The sequence below is a fragment of the Carassius carassius genome, chromosome 47 (assembly GCF_963082965.1).
Source record: "Carassius carassius chromosome 47, fCarCar2.1, whole genome shotgun sequence".
Taxonomy (NCBI): domain Eukaryota; kingdom Metazoa; phylum Chordata; class Actinopteri; order Cypriniformes; family Cyprinidae; genus Carassius; species Carassius carassius.
This window is the reverse complement of record NC_081801.1, coordinates 2822442-2842455: the sequence shown is the minus strand read 5'-3', so window position 1 is coordinate 2842455 and position 20014 is coordinate 2822442. Positions and strand designations below refer to the sequence as shown.

Here is a 20014-nt window from a genome sequence, read left to right as displayed (position 1 = left end):
TGTGAAGCTGTATGGCTTTATTTTGCACTATGGAACTTATTTTAGATAAATATGCAGAATTAGTTCTAAATCTGAGAGATTAAACCATAGTTCGTTCGCTCACTCTTGTTTATGTGCAAAACATTGAATTAATTAATTACGCTCCGAGATCAAGAGGGGGCGCATTTTAGCTGTAGGACAGTCTGTGCAGCACTTGTTTTTACGATAGCAATGCAGCAAACGTAAAATACAGTAATTTCATTTATATTGTATTTTAACGAAAATTACAGCTCTCATTCAGCAGATTGTGGCGTTTATGTAATGTTTTATGTTTATTTTTTGCCGTGTATTGGGCGGAGCCAAACGGGAACGATTCGTGACGTCACATGTACACGTCGCCAAGCAGGACGCGCTCGGCCAAGATGGCGGACAAGTGTTAGCCGCGGTGTCCTGCACTTTTCTGAGAAACTCAACTCCAGCCGCGCTCGTTTCGAGTTTTGTTTGTATCTGTGCATCTCGACTGGAAGATAACGGGTAAGAGATCCCGTATAGAGCAATATGTTCAGTTCTGACAGTTCTGTGGTTCGAGGGATTAACTGCAATAGTTAACGTAGCATGCTAACGGCTAGTGGCCCAGTCAGCTGTCAACTGTAATTCCCCGCATCCTCTATTTACATTTCCGATGTTGATTTCTTTGTGTTTCTTCTCGTGATATTTAAAGATTTAGCTGTTCAGGGTGTGTAGTTAAATTTCCAGGCTTCATTGATTAGTCATGTTGTAATTTGGCTACAGCTTTTTTGACTTTTGCCTGTTTGGTTTACACTGCTGTAAGTTTATTTACGTTATTGTTTATGTTTTGATTTGACAGTTTTGTGCACTAAGCAACATGATCCATATTAACAGCATGACATCATTGTTGTGTGTTTTCAGTACATTGATACTGGTGCTCTTTTAAGAACATTTGCAGTTGTAGTTAAAGAGACAGAAATTAAAGACCAGGATGTGACATCAGTGGGTTAAATCCAATGAGGAGGGCTATACGTGTCCGCCTAAGTGCCTGATATAATGCAGTATATTGCAATATTACAAAAGTATAAACAAAAAAAAATGAGATACACTACTGTCAACACGAAATCTCTGTGCACTGTGGACGTTACACCATTCACAGATTAATGGACCAAATACATTATTTATATTGCAATAGGAACATTGCATATTTGTATTAAAATATTTAATGTAATATTATGCTTTTAGCCATGGATAAGAGTGTTATCTGTCATCTCAGCTCAAAATTTCTGCAGACAATACAAAATTATGTACATGACAGCGTAGCCCACTGCATAGACTGTTTGATGGCACCTCAACTGAATTATGAGCCCCTTGGGGTAATAAATGCTATTATGTTCTTTCTGTCTGTCTGCATTATTGTTTACAATTGGTTCAAATGCAGTGTTATATCTGGGTGTTTTGTGATCTATAATGGCTAGAGTGTAAGCAGAGACGAGATTACTGTGAATTTACAGTACAGTTTCTGTTCGGACACCTTCCTTCTCATTCTTGATTGTTTCTATTTCTCACATTTTAGATCAAGACTGAAACGACACCATTAAATGTGAATACTAAAAGACTAATATAATGTTTAAAAAAAAAACATATATTTGAGCTTCTTCAAAGTTACCACCCTTTGCTGGATTGCAGTTCTGCAAAGAGCTTTCTAAAAATTACAATTAGACTACAATTCAAAAGTTTGGGGCATTTTAGATTTAGTTTTCACTATTAATGTGAAATATTCCAATTTTAAATAATTATTTTATGTATTTGATGAATAGAAGGTTCAAAAGACCAGCATTTATTTAAGATAGAAATATTTTAAAACATTTTAAATGTCTTTTCTGTCACTTTTGATCAATCTCCCTCTGGTGGTCCATACAATTTAATGTATGTATCAATTTAATGTATCCTTGCTGAATTAATTAATTAATAGTATTAAATCTTAAAAAATAAAAAAAACCTCACTGACTCCAGACTTTTATAGTACGGTAGTGTATGAATGTTTGTCTAGAAAAGAATTTAAGCATAAACTTTTTAATCAGAATGTTTAAAAAACAATGGGAAACATTATATTCTGTTTAACTTGTCCAAATGTTTGATCAATGCTGTATTTGTCACAGTGGTGTTGTTTTAGTCACACCTGGTGTGACTTTGAACATTGTTGTTTAATGATAAGCACTGTATTTTCATTAAGATAAACTGCGTCTGTCCTGTTGTTGTTGATTAAACTATGTACTTAAAGCCCCCTTCTTTAAAAAATGTCTGACTAGTTCCAAAGTTCAATGTAACGTAATGCACATTTCTAACACCCGGCACGCAGTGTGCCTGATATCAGGTTTCTGATCATGGTGACTGTCCACATGCCAACATAGTGGAGTACTGCTGTCTTAGAACTTGCTCATAATAAGGCTTATGAATCTCAGATGGTGTGATAATGTTTGTGTATAAGAGAAGAAACTTGGTTTTAACAAAGTCAAGTCAAAATGTATGCTGCTACTAACGAAATCTGTCAGTTCACTTTTTTTTTTTCAATAAACTGACATACTGTATAAAACCAATGCATGTCTTGTTCACGAATGGGTGAGGCACTTTGTTTGTGTCAGCTACAGATACTTTTGTGTGTACTTTTATAGAGGGCCCATGTTGACATTCTCACCATATAATGTTTAAAACAAAATAGTCATTGTTATTTTAGCTGAGCAGCTATTAGCAGTATTCATTGAACTTTGGGTGTATGTTCACATGATGCTTGTTGATAACAGGCAAAGCTTGTGGTAAAACCATACAGTCTTTGCACCAAGAAATGACATAGGCCTAAATCTGTGTTTTTTCACTATAGGTAGATCTCCAGTAAGTATAAACACTTTGGAGACCTGTGAGTGTAAACAATGCAGCCCCCTCCTCGGACAGCCCCTCCTGGAGCTAGTGGACCACCGCCTCCCTCTGGTGGGCCAAATGCCTTCAGAAGAACCAGACCTCACAAGCATGGGGCTGCAGCGGCTATGACACCGGCTGCCCCGCCCACACATCCAGTGACTGATCCTTTTACCTTTGGAAGACAAAGTTTTTCACCCATGGCAGCGGGCAGCCAAGTTCCAACAACAAACAGCAACCCAATTCCTATGCAAGGTCCTCCCCTGCCCATGTTTAACCCGACGACTCCAGCACAAGGGCCACCACCAGGAGCAGTGCAGACAGCCTCTCCTGGCCCACCACCAAGAATTTTTACACCTCAACCTGTTCTCCCAGGGCCCGCACCAAACTTCAATCCTCCACCTGCAGAACCAGGATACTTTAATTCCCAAGAACCTATGCCCTATATAGCACAATTGCCTAACCCTGTTTCTTCCTTCAGTTCTGGTTCATCACATCCACCCTCCACTGCCCCAACACCTCCAGTTCAATCCCAGACTCCTTTTCAATCCCAGCCAATGCCGCCCGTACCTTCTCACTGGGTGCCTGACCACAGAAGCCGCCCACCTTCTGTTCAGAACTACTTTCAGCCAACTAGTGATCTCCCATCTCAGCATTTTCAAGCTCAAGCCCTTCCCCCTGTGTCCTCTTCCCACACAGCCCCACCATTGACTCAATCTCAGAATCAAGGTCAGTCAGCTCAACCAAATGTTACTGGTCCTGCTCCGACTGAGCAACTGAACTCCCACTTCCCGTCTCAAAATTACTTCAGTCAGTCAGGTGGACCCTTAGAGCCATGGTTCAATCAAAATCCACTGGATCCGTCTCAGCGTGCCTGTCCTGTCTCCTACTCTGAAGTTCCCAGTGATTCCGGAACTCTTTCAATGTTCTTTCGGGGCAATGATGTTGAAAATGAAGAAACACTGTCAGGGGAGGGACGTGTAAATGGGATTCATCACCCTTTCCATTCAACGACTGAGTTCTCTGGTCCATATCTGAATGACACTGGTAACATTCGAGCCGGGGCAGGGCCATGTGATTCTGTGGAGAATCAGGAATGCGTTCCAAACCAGGAAGTGCTGCCTAGTGAGCCTCCTCCAAGCCATGCCTTTGAGGGGGGGCCTAATTTGGAGACACCTGAAACTGGACCTCATCTGGCCCGCTCTGCAAGTGTTTCATCCAGCTACAGTAACGTCAGTCACAGCAGTGGGCACGGTCCTCAGAGTGGCACCCACATCCCTCGGCGACAGCAAGGTGTAGTGGGAACATTTATCCAACAGGAAAGTCCCCGCCCACCAGATCACCCTGCTTTGCCTCTCTCCACTGGTGGATACTTTGAACAGATAGACTCCAACCCAGCTGCAGAGGCAAGTCCTACTTTCCCAACTCCTAGCCCACCTAAACCAGTTGGTGTGTTCCAAGCAAGTGCAAATTCTTCCTTTGAGCCTGTCCGCTCACACAATGTAGGAGTTCGACCTGCTGAGGTTGATCGTGCACGTGTGGTCATGGAAAAGGGTGGACGTGACACACAGTCTGGCAACCTAGAACAACCCCCAGATAACTTGGAGACCATTTACTTACCGGAACGCCGACCCTCATCTCGAGCTCAGGGAGCACGACGCCCCATAGAGAGTCCCGCTACTACACTCTGGGCTCAAAATGACACTGCCAGTCTTGGTGCTAACATACTTTTAGCCCCTGCAGCACCCTCGCTGGCTGCAACATTTGTTCCAGCACATCCATCCGAAGTCATCCAGCCACCAGAGGATGGCCCTCTTGATTTGCATCCAGCGAACCCAGATCCACAACCTCCCTCTGAAAACCTGGAAATTCCCCCAGATTCCACATCTCAGACAAGTTTGGGGTATGCCTCCTTGCTGGTGACCTCGCCTCCAGTAGAGACCCTGAACCAGCCTGTTTTGATTGCGCCACCTTCCAGTTTGGTTTCTTCTCAAAACCTCTTACAACCCTCCAATCAGACAAGTCCTCAAGAGACAGCAACACCTGTGCACCCGCACCCTAAGTCTTCTGTGGCCAATCAAATGCCTCAGAATTCTCCTCCAACAAATCAGCCACAGCCTCTTTTCTCTCAAACACCAATAAACTTTAGCGCTTCTTCCACTCAGGCAAAAGATGTTCAGCCCTCTGTTCAAGCACCCCGACCCGTTCTTTCAAGGGCTCCATCTCTTAGAAGTGATAGCCAGTCTCTTCTGCCTTCTGTTTCTCAAGCTCTGACTTTTGCCCCTGCCACAAGTCACAGTGAACCTTCAAATTATGAGCTGCTTGATTTTTCCATGCATCAACCACAGTCCACGAATCAGGTGATGGTCCCAGCTGTCTCTCAGTCTGCCCATCCTGCAGGCTTGGTGAATAACACACCTGGCTTTTACCTGCAGGTCACCAAAGATGCACAGCAGGGTGGGCAGTCTGACAGTGAGACTCTGCCCCTTCAGCAGATCTCTAACACCCCACGACCCTCCAGCAACCAACTTGACAAAGATCCAGCTCACACTTCCCACCCTGCCCATCCACCTCCAGCTCAACACCAGCCTCCTCCACAGGCCCCTCCAACACAACCTGGTGTTCCTCCCGGATCTGCCCTACCTTCCTCTTACCCACCCCAGTCTGGGAACGCTGCCCCCCAGCCACTTCAAGAACCCCTAAGACCTCCTTCATCTCTAAGTGGTCAGTCAGGTTATGGTGCTCCTCCTGCAATGCCACCTGGTCCGGGTTATGCAGGGTACTACCCGGGACCCTACCCTGAGTACCAGAATGGAATACTGCCGTATCCACCCCAGTACCCTGTGGATCCCAGGTCTCAAAGCTACTATCAGGTGCAGTGATGTAATGATCTAGTATGTTTCCACATATCAAAGCTTCTAAAAGACAGACTTAAAACATGACTTAGTAAAATATTCATATTTTTCTGTATGTTTTTAATTTTATAGGACGATCCCTACCGTAGAGGAGATCCTCGATACGGCTGGTATGATGTTCAAAATCCTGTCTACCGTGAGGCTGAACGTCAACCAGAGAGGCCGAGTTCTAGAACCAGCCAATACTCAGACAGACCCAACTCCAGGTCAGGTCATTCACTCTCTTTCTGACACTTTGAGTCTGTTTTCATACTTGGTTTCTGTTGATTGAGTTTCTAGTTGTTTATCCCTAGAACGTTTTATTTTACACCCTAATTTTACATGAACAAAATGGTTCCTATAAAGCACTTCTGATCGTGACTCTTTAGCATCAGAAGCCCTAGTTTAAAAGCATCCTTAGACTGAGCATTTTGTACTTTTTGTCTGTAATATCATTAACATGTTTCCCTTGTTTTTTAAATTTTTGATATTAGACAGGGGTATCAAGAAGACGTTTCTAGAACCAGCCGTAGTGCCTATGATGAATACTATGCAAACTACTATAAAAGACAGAATGATGCCTATGGAGGTAAAGACAGCACTACAGACACTTATTCTCTATGCACCCAATGGCTAAATATGGTTTCTGCTTTTTGCTTATGAGTGTGTGTTTTCAGATAGGAGCAGGTGGTATGATCCAAATGCTGCTTATGATCCACGCTACAGAGCCTACTATGATCAAGTATATGGCTGGTACTATGGAGATGCCTACTACAACCAACAATATCAAAACAGGTACACAAATACACTTGTGCAAATAATGTTTTTGTACATGCTGACACCTCTCTTACTGAGTTTTCATGGTAATGGTTGCTAGGGGAAGAGAGGGCTATGATGATCAATGGCAATATTACCCTGGTTATGACTCAAGCTTTGATGACGACTACCGACGCCGCGATCCGTATGCTGACGATTTTGACCGTCGTTCGGTTCACAGTGAACAATCAGCACACAGTGTGCATTCATCACACAGTCAACACAGTGGCTTCAGCTCACGGTCACAACAGGTGTGTGTGTGTGTGTGTGTGTGTGTGTGTGTGTTTTAGATCTTATTGTGTCTATAACAAATTTCTTCCTTATACAGAGTCAAGTGTATAGAAGTCAACCAGATTTAGTCAGTGCAGTCTACGATACCACTGGGACAACTCTTCCATCGGATTACACCTACAGCCAGTATCCTAACCCTTCAGATACTACAGATTACAGTCAGATACCTTACTCTACAGACAACACCTGGACTGCCCCAGAGCAGCGTAAGTATTACACGTAAAGCCCAATGTCAACCATAATGTTGCATTTAACATTGGGATTTTCTTTAGAGCCATAGCCTTCTGGGTTTTCATTATAAACATTCTATGTAATACTATTCATTTATCTACAGTATTTTGGTATCATTGTTCTACTATTAGGCTTTTTGATATAATTATATATTTTTTTTTTAGATAAGATTTTATTAATTTTGTTTGACAATTTTTATTAATTTTATATGTCTATATAGTTCAAATACATGTATATATATATATATATATATATAATTTTAGTTTATTTACATTTACATTTATTCTTTTAGCAGACGCTTTTATCCAAAGCGACTTACAGATGAGGACAGTGTAAGCAATCAAAAACAACTAAAAATGCAATGATATATAAGTGCTATAACAAGTCTCAGTTAGGTTAACACACTACACGTAGCAAGGGCTTTTAAATAATATAATAAATAAAAAGAAAACGGAATAGAAAAAGAACAGAGCAAGCTAATGTTAGAGGTTTTATATATATATATATAGAGAGAGAGAGAGAGAGAGACACAAAATTGCATAATAAATGAAAAAATAGAATACAAAAAGATTAGAAAGGTAGTTAGATTTTTTTTATTATTATTTAGTTGAGATATTGTAATACTTAAAGTAAAACTAAATAAAAATTAGTAATGTTGCCTTGGTAGTTAGGTAAGATAAAAGTGTGCATTTTTATCCCTTTAATAAAAGCTTCCTGATTTTGTGGGGAAGTAAAATGATCATGAATTATCTTCCTCTGTGTCTTTCTCAATTTTTATCTTCTTTCTCAGCTCCTCCAAGGCCGTTGACCCCAGAGAAGTATTCTGTTCCTCATCGCTGTGCTCGGTTTGGTCCGGCTGGTCAGCTGATCCTTGTCCAACCCAACCTGCCCTCTGCGGGCCAGCCTACACTTGTAGAAATCCACAGTATGGAGGTAACATTTGAATCAGCATGTAAATATCCTGATATATAAATCTATTGCAAGTTATCACAGATATAATTTTTTTTCAGTTAATAAATTCTATAATCAGCTTGTTTATCAGATGTTCCTAGATACTTACCTACATTGTAAAAACGTTTTACCCTTTAAAAAAGTAATACTTTGCAACTAGTTGAGTTACCTTGCAATTAGATGTTTGTTAAACTTTTAACCTTCCCCTTGATCCTCAGCTCCCTTGATTTTGCTTTTGTGATTTGGTTATGAAAAGGTCCATGATAATTAGACGACTACATTATTTGCATCTAATATGGCTGTGATGTTATTCCAGATGATTCTGCAGGATTCTCCAGAGCAGTCAGAAATGCGTTCATTCCCTGGCCCACTCGTCAAGTAATAGTCTTGCTTTAATTACTAAATAAAGGTGTACGTGTGAATACTCTTACACTGTTAGATCCACGTACACAGACAAACAATTCAGCCATCATCTCGTGTATGTCCACAGAGAGGAGACTCATAAGGTGGATGTCATTAAGTTTGCTCAGAACAAAGCCCAAGAGTGTTTGCGAAACGATGACCTCATCGACAAAGACTCCGCCTACCTCATCTGGGAGTTCATTGTTCTGCTGTGTCGCCAGAACGGGGTGAGTGTTTGTGCAGCCCTAGCCTTAACTAAGAGTGTGTATTGTGTTTGATTGCTTGTTTGATACCAATTCCTTTTTTTTAGTATACCGAGTAGTTTTTCGTCTTTGTTTTAGACGGTAGTGGGCACAGACATCGCTGACCTGTTACTAAAGGAGCATCGCTCTGTCTGGTTGCCGGGAAAATCACCCAATGAGGCTAATCTCATCGACTTCAACAATGAAGCAATAGAGCATGCTGAGGAGAAAGAGGCGGGGCCAATATCCCTTCTGTCAGACACTTCCATGGGTGTGCCAGAGAATGTCGGCAAGGAGACGGAGCGTTTCAGAGAACTACTACTTTTCGGCCGCAAGAAGGCGAGACAAAATGCATGAATTTCCTTTCCCCCTTCAGCCATATAGAGACCACTTTTCATGATCCAATTGGTTACAGTGGATAACATGAAGTCCTGGACCATATTGTGACTGGTTGAATATCATGTTCAGTTTTATTTTGTGGCAGGTTATGTTAATTTGAACAAATCTAAATATTTTTAATAATAATATTGTCTAGTCGTATTGCATGGGGAAAGCGAATGTTTTTTTGTTTTTTTTTGTCCTTAGCTGATCACATGCCTGCATATTATTTTATGTGGATGTAGATTACATCTTTGTCCCCGCTGACAAAGCTTTATATCTAAACAGTGGAAAGACAATTGAGAAGTTTGTGTATGTTTGTTAGGATGCTCTGGAGTCTGCTATGAAGAAAGGCCTGTGGGGTCACGCGCTGTTACTGGCCAGTAAGATGGACAACAGAACACACGCTCGTGTCATGACCAGGTAGACCACATCTACTTACAGTGACCTATGGCTGTAGGGTTTCAAAGCAACAAACAGGGCTTAAATTGTGTTTATATTTGTTGTTTTCAGTTTTGCCAACAGCCTGCCTATTAACGACCCTCTTCAGACGGTGTACCAGCTCATGTCAGGACGAATGCCAGCTGCTGCTACTGTATGGGAGAGTTTTTGTGCACTTGATGTGTTAATTTAGTAATTTACGCAATGCTTGTCTTCACATACATCTTCTGTTTTTCTGACAGTGTTGCGGAGATGAGAAATGGGGCGATTGGCGCCCTCATCTGGCCATGGTGCTGTCCAACCTCACACACACTCTAGATCTTGACACCCGGACCATTTCCACCATGGGGGACACTTTAGGTATATAAACATAGATGAAAAGCATAAACCCATGTTATAGTAGCTTTGGATCTGTAGTCAAGACTGTTCTATGTTTCACAGCATCTAAAGGTCTAGTGGATGCAGCCCATTTCTGTTACCTGATGGCTCACGTGGGTTTTGGCGTTTACACCAAGAAAAGCACCAAGATGGTCCTTATTGGCTCCAATCACAGGTGTGTAATAACACAAACAGTTGATTAGACATATGTATTCACACAACTATACATTGTGTTACATTGCAGTTGTTTGCATTAACACCCATTCACTCTTTCTCTCCCAGCTTGCCATTTTTGAAGTTCTGCTCGTCAGAGGCGATTCAGCGTACAGAATCATATGAATACGCTCAGTCTCTTAGCTCACAGCCTCTCTCTCTGCCGAACTTCCAGGTGAGACAAACACACACACACACATTGCATTACTCTACTAAGGATGTTTTCACAACCAATTAGTTGGTGGCATGTCTAACAGATAAATAAATAAATAAATTCAGTTTTATAGACAACATTTTATGGGCCTATCTTTACTTGGGCTGTACAGTGTATCAAAATAAAAATCAATATTGCAATATGGCTAAATGCAATAGACATATTGTGAAAGCTGCAATAATTAAATTAATATACACATTGCAGGTTTCAGAATGAAGTGTGGCACTGTGTTTATTTACAAGCGTACAGCTCCTGATCCGCTGTTTCAGTGTCTTGGTTCACTTACTATAAATCGAACCAATTTTAGAAGCTGAAACAGCATATGACAAGCTGTATGCGTGTAAATTAACATAGTGCCATGCTTCACTCTGAAACCATCAGTGCATATATTTATTTGCAGACAAATAAACCATTTTCTTTATCACACTGAAGGAGGTTTGAGTTGGTTCTTGTAAAGAGAAAACCCAAGTGTGGACATCCCAAATTTGCCAGATTTTTCCCATGTTGATTAATAATTAAAAGTTGGTTTATTCAGAATCGACAGTCATTTTTTCAGCTTTTTAAAAGTATTTTTACTGTATTTTTCCTACGTAGATGCACTTCCCAAGAGAATCATCCCAGTCGTTCTAGAATGATTAATTCTTGAACGATTAAAGATAGTTCAATGCCTTGCAGCCCTAATATTTACAATCCTCAATTCTAGGAAGGCCATGACCCTTTACCTTTTGACCTATGCAGGTGTTCAAGTTCATCTACGCGTGTCGACTGGCGGAGACGGGACTCTGCGCTCAGGCCTTCCATTACTGTGAGGTCATCTCTCGCACCCTGTTGAGCCTACCTGAGTACTTCTCACCTGTGTTCATCAGTCAGCTCATACAGGTACTCAAACCAACAGGCAACAGACGATTCTGTCTGTCTGTGAGTTTACATTTCTGTCTAATCTTTCTTCTCATTTGTGATTACAGATGTCTCTGAGGTTGAGGTTTTTTGACCCTCAGCTGAAGGAGAGACCAGAGCAGGAGTTGTTTATAGAGCCTGACTGGTTACTGCATCTTAGACAACTCGATGGGCAGATCAAGGTGTGTGTGTTTTCTTTTATCCACAAGTCAGCATGCCAGTGATGCTATTTACATGCATTACTCGGTTCCTGCATAATTCCAGTAAATTAATGATTTTTTAATTTAAAAGCATAAAGCCAGAAAAGGCTGATTAGTTGAAATAAAAATGAACTTGTGATATGTCTTTTATCAAATCATAATGGCTTTGTAATAAGAAGCGTTTATAAATGCTTACCAAAAATGAGAAACCTTAAGAGCAACTTGTGGTTTTCCAACAAAATAAAAGCTTGATGGTTTAACATTTAAAAAAGAAGAAATTAAGACATTAGTATTGTAATTTTAGTTAAACTGTAAAATAAAAAATATTATTGTTTTTAAAATACTCTTTCTTATTTTAAGGAAAAAATGTCTCATTACAATATGAATATTTCTTTTTTTTATCATCCTCATCATTACTTTTATTAGTTTAGATAATGATATTTATATAATTTATATAATTATATTGATGTATAATTGCAACATTTTGGCCAAAATGTGCAGTTGTGTAAATAGCTCAAAAAACTTTTTAATTAGTTGCATTATTTTATCTGGAAAAATCAGGTTTGTAACATTTCTTATTATATTTAATATTTTATTTATTAATAATAATAATAACAACAACGGTCATCATCATCATCAAAATCTTAATAAATATTATTATTATTATTATTGTTATTATTATTTTATAGTTATATTGATGAATAGTTGCAGTATTTTTTGGCCAAATTGTGTAGCTCTGAAGCTTTTTAAAAAATAAAAAATATATTTTTTTTAATTGCAATAGCAATTTTTATAAATTTATCAACAGAATTAAATTTTTCGCCAACTCATGCAGCCATACCAGAGTTACTTGTTCAGTAAGGTAATGCACTTATATTTTTGTATGTTCACATTAGACTGTGTTCCGATCAAGTGCATGTTATTGTCCCATTCAGGATGGTGCGATCACCTTACGTGCGGATCACAGCACCCCACAGCTTTATCACTGCAGTACGCCCAGTTCAGAAGACCACTGCAGCCCACCTGACCCCTCGACTCTGAACCCTGATCCCCATAATCCTCTCATGACCTCTCTTATGCCCTCAGCTGGTGTTCAGCTCATGCCACCAGGTTCGACTCATTATAGAATGTGAACTTAAGAAGAAGAATCTGTTTTGATTCTGTAATATTTTACTGTCTATTTTACTGTCTCCTTTAGCTCCTTCCACTGTTATTCAGGATGGGACGGTCCCTCTGCAGCAGGCCCCGCCTTCGGGTGAAAGCGTTCCATTCTACCCAGTAGCCCCGGGGCCACCACAGCCAAATTTTTCAGCACCTTTCCAACCTGAAATGCATGACCAATACATGCTCATGCCACCCCAAATACCCACACAAATGCCCCAACAAATGTCCCCACAAATTCCAACGTACAGCCCTACAGAAAGACCTCCACAGATGAGGCCAGGAATTCCTCCTCAGATGCCCCCACCAATGCCTCGGCCCGAACATGGCTCTGTCCCTCCCTCTCCTCAGCAGTTCCCCCAGTCGTCTCCCTCGTTCACTGCCCCCCCTCCACAAGGGAAGGACTTCTATGATGAAATGGCACGCATGGTGAGTTACAATGAGCTAGAAACCCAAAATTCCTACTTATTGCAGCAACTAACTCTGGCTGTTGTTACTATTTAAGGTCATGTTACATTGTTGCATAAAATGTAGAATCGTTACTTTTAATGGAATATAACACAAGTTTTTTAGATTCATATTTTCTTGGATTTTTGTTGCCTGTTACTCCATATTTACTTTTATCAACAGCGTCAGGTAATATTGCTTTTTAAATGCAATACACTATATTACTCTTACAAAAAATTGATTGTTTAATATTTAGTTTTTCTGAAATATAACACTTATATTCTATGAAATCTGTTAAAAACTGTTACTTTTTAAGGGCCCAGGCAGAAGATCAAGAACCACGTCACAGTCATCTGTGCAAATGGTACAGTCTATGCATATACATACATACATACAGTACCATTCAATGAGTGCTTTTATTTTTTTTACATAAGTTCAACAAGGGTGCATCAAATTAATCAAAAATTACAGTGAAGACTTTTATGATGTTGCAAAACACTTCTAATAATTTCTAATAAATCCTGTGCTTTTGAACTTTCTTCAAAAATATGAATCTGCACAGCTGTTTTCAACATTAATAATAATAGGAAATATTTCTTGAGCAGCATATCGGCATATTAGAATGATTTCTGGAGGATCATGTGACACTGAAGACTGGAGGAATGCTGAAAATACAGCTTTGATCACAGGAATAAATCACATTCCACAATATATTCAAATACAACAGTTCCCTTAAGTTTTAATAATATTTAACAATATTACTGTTTTCCTATATTTGATCAAATAAATGCAGCATCTATGAGCATAAGTGACTTTCAAAACCATTTTAAAAAACTCCACACATTGGTGTTTAAACATACATTGTTCTGATTTGCAGACAGGTCGTCGGTCTCGCACAACATCAGAATCGTCCAATCATTCTGGACGGGAGCGCAGCAGTTCTCTAGCCAATCAGGGCTCTCCACCTCCCCCTCCTATCCCAGAGGCTCCGCCACAGGATGAACCCAAGAAGACCAAGAAAGACTCTCCCCAAAAAGTACATGCTTGCATATATTCATATACTGAGACCCACTGGATATGCACTAGAAAATCTTTCACAATTGCAATTTCATTTTTCGTCAGGGAGCGAGTGGTGGCTGGCTGACCTGGCTGTATCCAAAGCGGAAGAACGAAGCTCATCTGCCCGACGATAGGAACAAATCTGTAGGCACCTACCTCCAACAACATCCTGCTCTCTCTCATGATCGTCTTGTCTTTTAGCATCGATTAAGAGAAAACTTTGATTTTTCAGATTGTCTGGGATGAAAAGAAGCAGAAATGGGTGAATCTGGATGAACCAGAGGAAGAGGTACAGCACAAGATTTTAGTGTTGTCAAAAGTACAGATGTAGTCTATTATGCATGTATCATTGCGAATGATGGTATTTGTATGTGTTTCAGAGCAAACCCCCTCCTCCTCCACCCACCGGCTTTCCCAAAGCTCCAATGGGAGGGATGAGGCCACCAGGAGCGGGTGGTCCTCCAGGGGGGCCACCTGTGAATATGTTCTCCAGGAGAGCGGGTGTGTCTTCTTTTCTCTTCCTAATTACTAATGAGAAGTCTGTCCATTTAATAATCTTCTAGTAAAATTATATACATGTGTTTCTTCTGGAATGCAAGGGTTTAATTTCTCTGAAGGAAACTTGACCAGTCGTGGCTGCCAAAAGTTATTTTCATTAATTGAAATAAAGTTAATAAAATATAAATTATATGTAAACAAAAAAAGAGCTAACTTGAAGTATTAAAATGAATAAAAATAAAATAAATATAAATAAAAATATTTAAAAAAAAAATTAAAAAGAAATGACAAAGGCACTTCAATTTATTAAAACTAACTACGATGAAAATAATAATTGAAATTATAAAAATGAAAGCTAGTTCAAAATGTTAATAAGTACTAAAATAGTATATAAATACTAAAATAAAAAAAATAAAAAAATACATTAAAATGTTATTGTAAGAAATGTAAGAACTAAAAATCCAGTAGTTAAAATAATGAAGGCATTTTGTACATTGAATGAACATGGAGAAGAATGACATTTGTTCGTACTGTAGGTACCAGTAGTAAAAAACAAAGTAGTAAATGGCAATATTTACCTATTTATATTTTAACGAAATATTTAAAAATGTTAATCAGCTCACAGGGACTTTGATGAGCCAAACAAACGGATGAATCAGTTCTTTAAAATGGACAGTTCAAAATGACTAATTCAAGAAAATCACAATCAATTACTATGTTGTGCTAAAGCGGTTTAAATAAAATACACTATTAATGTCTCTTTGTCTTTTAATCTGTCATAACTACTGTTTTGTAAGTGAGTTTGCTTGTGTGTTTCAGGAACTAAGAGCCGTTATGTGGACGTGTTGAATCCCAGTCGTGGAGGATCTAAACCGGCAGCTGCAGTACCGCCTCCTGCTGACCTGTTTGCTCCTCTCGCTCCCATGGCTATGCCAGCCAACCTCTTCACACCAGCTGCAGGTGTGTATGTGTACGTCAGTGTGTTAATGTACGTCACTGTATGTCTGTGTGACGTCTAACACTGCTGTTTCCGGCCCCAGCTGAGCAGCAGCAGCAGCCGATGGAGGGAAGCGTTCCAGATGCCAGTGGAGAAAACACAGTGCAGACTAGTGCCACGGTGCCACAGGTACACAATATCCACATAAACACACAGTGGCCTCAATTTGACTTTTGTTCCTATCATAACTGGCAGTTTGAGTCTAACAGCTAAATGTCTGATGGTAAACGTTGTTAGAGGACACATGACATTCCCTGAGCTGTTCTACAGTTGGCATTTTATGGCATCTCTTTTAATTTGATTTGCTCATTTGCACTTTTGTATATTTTATTTATTTGTTTGTTTATTTATATTAATTTAACATTTATAAATCTTATTTTATTTTATTTATTTTATTTACCAGAAGAAGGTTTTTCTTTTTTTTTCTTTTTTTATTTACTGATCAGAGCCATTTTTTTGTTTGTTTGTTTTTTTCTGGCATTTGGTTAATTAATGAATTAGCTATTTCATTAGTTAGTAAATTATTTATTTTTTTATCCTAATCCTGTGCAGACATGCTTTTAACACACCTCCACTAATATGAGTGTGTTTTCCATCTAGATGTTTAATCCGAATGCTTTGCCTCCTGGCCCGGAGGGAATCCCGTCTGGAGAGGTCAGATGCTCCTTTAATACCTTTCCAGTTCTCCTCTAAAGCTACTTCATCCTGTCACACCCTGCTCCTTCACCCATTAATGCGAATTAACACAATTAAAACAGCACGTGTGCTCATATGTACACTAATGGCGCGTTTCCACCGAGTGGTACGGTACGGTACGAGTCGGTACCCTTTTATTTGCGTTTCCACTGCCAAAAGTTGAGAATGGTACCAAAAAGCCGAACCGTACCGTACCACTTTTTGGGTACCCTTCCGTTGGGGTACCTAGCACAGTGGAACGGTACTAAAGGGTGGAGCTAGACTCACTGCAGAACGTTGATTGGTTGACAGAGAATCGTCATTTGCGCGTGCCGCAAGGGGAAAGACACAACACACGAGGCGCCATTTTTAAATTACAACAACGTCGCAACAATGTCGCCGCGCATGACGTCAAGCTACTTTCCGTCATACACCACGCCTATCAAGTGACGTTATCACTACTTTCTGGAATACACCACGCCTATCAAGTAAGGGTACTGTTGGCGGTGGAAACGCTAGCCAAATCATGGTTAACAGACCCGACCCGTACCGACCCGTACCGTACCGTACCACTCGGTGGAAACGCGCCATTAATGCCTCTGAAAAACACACATACACACACATACGTTACCTTGCATTTCTCACTCTATTCTATGATTATTGGCTTTGATTATGATCACACAAAGAGCATGAGTGTGTGCGAGCGTGTTTAAAAGCAAGAGTGCATTGATCGTGATGTAATCGTACTGTAATGATTGACAAGAGATGTGTGATTTAAGATGACGCTGCATGGAATTAATTTGGGTTTGTGGTGTTTTTATTTGTTTGTTTGGTTTATTCCTGCTGTTCTAGCTGTCACGTTCTAGCTCAATGAGTTCTCTATCTCGAGAAGTGAGTCAGCATTTAAATCAGGTACTTTCAGCTGGTTCTTATCTGAAACACACACACATACACATTTTCCAGACACTGCAATAATAAAACAACGGTGCTTTCTAAAGTGTTCTTCTAACATCACACACTTGTAGCCACACCTCCAGCATGAAACCTTTATATGTCACCAGCAGCCCTGATGGCCAATAAGAAGTGCTCTTGGATTTCAGAGGTGTGCTGAAGATCGAGGCTCTGGCCCTTTTGGTGCACGCATACAATAACCAATCACATGCTGCATGCTAATCATGACTTTCAGGGGGCATGGTCGTCTATATTTACATTTAGTAATTTAGTCTGTGTCCATGGAGATGCATGGTGATGTTGCTCTGCTGTTTCTGTGGTAACCGTAAATGTGTTTTCATAGGTTCCCGCGCAGCCGCCAACGCAAGGAGCTCCACCTGCAGGAGGCGTGACATTTTATAACCCCTCCCAGTTTGCACAGGTGAGACCGACATCGTTGCCAAATCAGTGTTGTTATTGTTAACTAAAATTATTACAAAATCGCTTTTGTTAATTGAAATAAAGCTGTAATAAAATACAAATGTTCAATTAAAACATGAAAATTTGAAATGTTATTTTTGTAGCTAACTGAAATTAATTTAAGTTGAAGTACTAAAATGACTAAAATTAAAAGTGAAAGAAAAATGTATTAAATCTGATTAGAACTAGTACAAAATAAAGCCTAAACTAAAATTTAAACAGTATTAATTAAAAAGAAATTACACAGCACTTAGATTTATTAAATTTATAAAAATGGATTATTACATTTAAATTAAATAATTAAAAAAATAATTTTAAATGAAAACTGAAAATATAAAAATAGCTAGTTCAAAATAAAGAATACTATAATAAGATATAAGTAAGACTAAAAGATCATTGTCAAATACATTAAATTGTTTAATGTAAGAATATTTTACATTTTCTAATATAATGGTAAAAATCTAGTTGAAAATAATCAAGGCATATTTTATACTAAATGAACATGAAGAAGAATGATATTTGTTAATTTGGACCAATACAAAGAAACATAGTAAATAATAAATGGCAATATTTATGGCAGGTTAATGAGGTAAAAAAATGAATCAGTACTTCCCACAGGACATTAAGACAATTGTTTTGTATTACAAGTTATGGTTACATGTGCAAATGAGGTACTAAATTGCATGCATTTTCAGAAAATACATCTGGACATTGGATATAACCAGTTTTTTTTTCTTCTTTTCATGAAATGTAACTTTTATTAAATTCTTAAGCATATTGATTTATAGGAATAAAAGTCTGGTACTAAATGTGCTTTCTCAAAACTCATCTAGGACTTTAAAGATATGTACTGTAATTGATATCTAGAGTCAAAAATATCAAATCTAATAAAAGAAACACTTAAAAGAGTATTTGATATGTTTTCTTTTCACTAGTTGTGGATGCAGAGCTGACCAGTGCATAAAACAAACTTTAGAAACTGACATCTGAATGTCTTTCTCTGTCTTTTTCAGTCTGTTCCCACAAGCCACACTCGACCTGGTCGTCTGGGACAGAGAGGATACCCCACAGTGAAATAACGGAATCGCTGTAGTTCTAGATCAAACTGTGGCTCTAGACCAGATCGGACTGAAGTTTGGTTCCTGCCTGGACTTCTGGAAGCGTTGGCATGTGGCCCTCAGCCTCCCGAATAACGCTGTCGCTGTCTTAATCATGGATTTCCCATCTGTGCTGAATTCGGAGTGAATGGATCCGACTCGGTTTCTTCATTTCTCCTTCTAGACTTATCGTACCCATCACGGTCTTACTCTATCCTCTTGTTTTGTGTTTGTATGGACCGGGTGGCACTTCCTCAACCCGAGCAGTGTGAATATAAGTGCAATATGTCCATTTTTACCCCTGTGTAGTTTGATTTCCTCTAGTAGTCTGCTCATTTCAACAGGGTGAATGCGAGTGCATGTGAGCACGTGTGTTTGTGTGTGTGGGGAGGAGATGTGGGCGTGTCTTGCTGATTGAAGGCAGCCAATGCATGAGTTAGAAGGCGGTCTGGCCTGTTGTCATTGGAACAGTGCAGTGTACCAGAATGTTTTAGATATTTATTAAGCTTCCTGTCGAAATGAAAAAGTCGAAACGCTGTTGCCAGACAGGATCTGTACATCAGAATGAGTTTGTGTATGCATAGTCATGACGTGCTAAACAAACCCATCTCTTTTTCCATCTTCTGATCGAATCCTTACTTTTGCCAGTAGCGAAGAATCATACAGTTCTATGATTTACCAAAATCCTGTGATCATTATGTGTTGTGTTATGCTCATAAAATATCATTTATTATTTTTCTGGCTTCATCTCGCTCTCTGATCGGTCGTCTTCATGTCTCTTAATCGCACGCCATTATTCCTTTGCTCGTTCCGGGGTTCTTGTTCCCATGGTAACAGCGGGGTTTTGTAATTCCAAAGGTCTGCTCTGTTTGAAGGAAGCTCGGACCTTTCCAATGTGTTTAGAAGTTGACTGTACAATTCTTGATAAAATGATAATAAAGATATTTTTGAGCTCTTTAATACTTTAGTGTTTTTATTAATGTACAGGTATGAAATGTCTTCATTTTAATATGAGGTTATTTGCATGCCTAATTTTATAAAAGAATTAGCGAAATGTTATTTAAAATAGTTACAGATGGATGTAAACTAACCGTGTTAAAAAAAAATTTGGGGTCGGCAAGATGCTCACTCAGGTGATTTGATCAGAAAAACAGTAATATTGTGAAATAATATTACAATTTATAATACATTTTTTATATATTAATATATTTTCAAATG

At 39.2% G+C, this 20014-nt stretch overlaps 2 protein-coding genes across 2 annotated transcripts in view; both read left to right on the top strand.

Annotated features, from left to right (window-relative positions):
• Nucleotides 1–5116, top strand: part of LOC132130933 (calcium channel flower homolog) — a 364794-nt gene extending 359678 nt beyond the window's left edge. The window contains exon 7 of the mRNA XM_059542815.1: nucleotides 5107–5116. The gene's annotated coding sequence lies outside the window, so the exon portion shown is untranslated. The remainder of the gene's footprint in view (nucleotides 1–5106) is intronic.
• Nucleotides 364–19756, top strand: LOC132130934 (protein transport protein Sec16A-like). Its single transcript, XM_059542816.1, has 31 exons — nucleotides 364–513; nucleotides 2870–5777; nucleotides 5892–6025; nucleotides 6293–6387; nucleotides 6476–6593; nucleotides 6676–6865; nucleotides 6943–7111; nucleotides 7927–8069; nucleotides 8404–8465; nucleotides 8578–8716; nucleotides 8831–9070; nucleotides 9435–9532; nucleotides 9623–9704; nucleotides 9793–9910; nucleotides 9992–10103; nucleotides 10211–10316; nucleotides 11094–11234; nucleotides 11321–11434; nucleotides 12388–12562; nucleotides 12651–13042; nucleotides 13377–13424; nucleotides 13938–14096; nucleotides 14183–14263; nucleotides 14352–14408; nucleotides 14500–14620; nucleotides 15437–15591; nucleotides 15663–15743; nucleotides 16215–16268; nucleotides 17142–17201; nucleotides 17584–17661; nucleotides 18713–19756. The coding sequence occupies exons 2-31, from the start codon at nucleotides 2919–2921 to the stop codon at nucleotides 18776–18778; spliced, it is 6447 nt and encodes a 2148-aa protein (XP_059398799.1). The 5' UTR covers nucleotides 364–513; nucleotides 2870–2918; the 3' UTR covers nucleotides 18779–19756.
• The last annotated feature ends 258 nt before the right edge of the window (nucleotides 19757–20014 follow it).

Coding starts and splice junctions, on each gene's coding strand:
- LOC132130934 (XM_059542816.1), top strand. CDS start 2,919: ATGCAGCCCCCTCCTCGGACAGCCCCTCCTGGAGCTAGTGGACCACCG. Junction 11,435..12,387: donor AACTCGATGGGCAGATCAAG/GTGTGTGTGTTT, acceptor TGTCCCATTCAG/GATGGTGCGATCACCTTACG. Junction 12,563..12,650: donor TGTTCAGCTCATGCCACCAG/GTTCGACTCATT, acceptor TGTCTCCTTTAG/CTCCTTCCACTGTTATTCAG.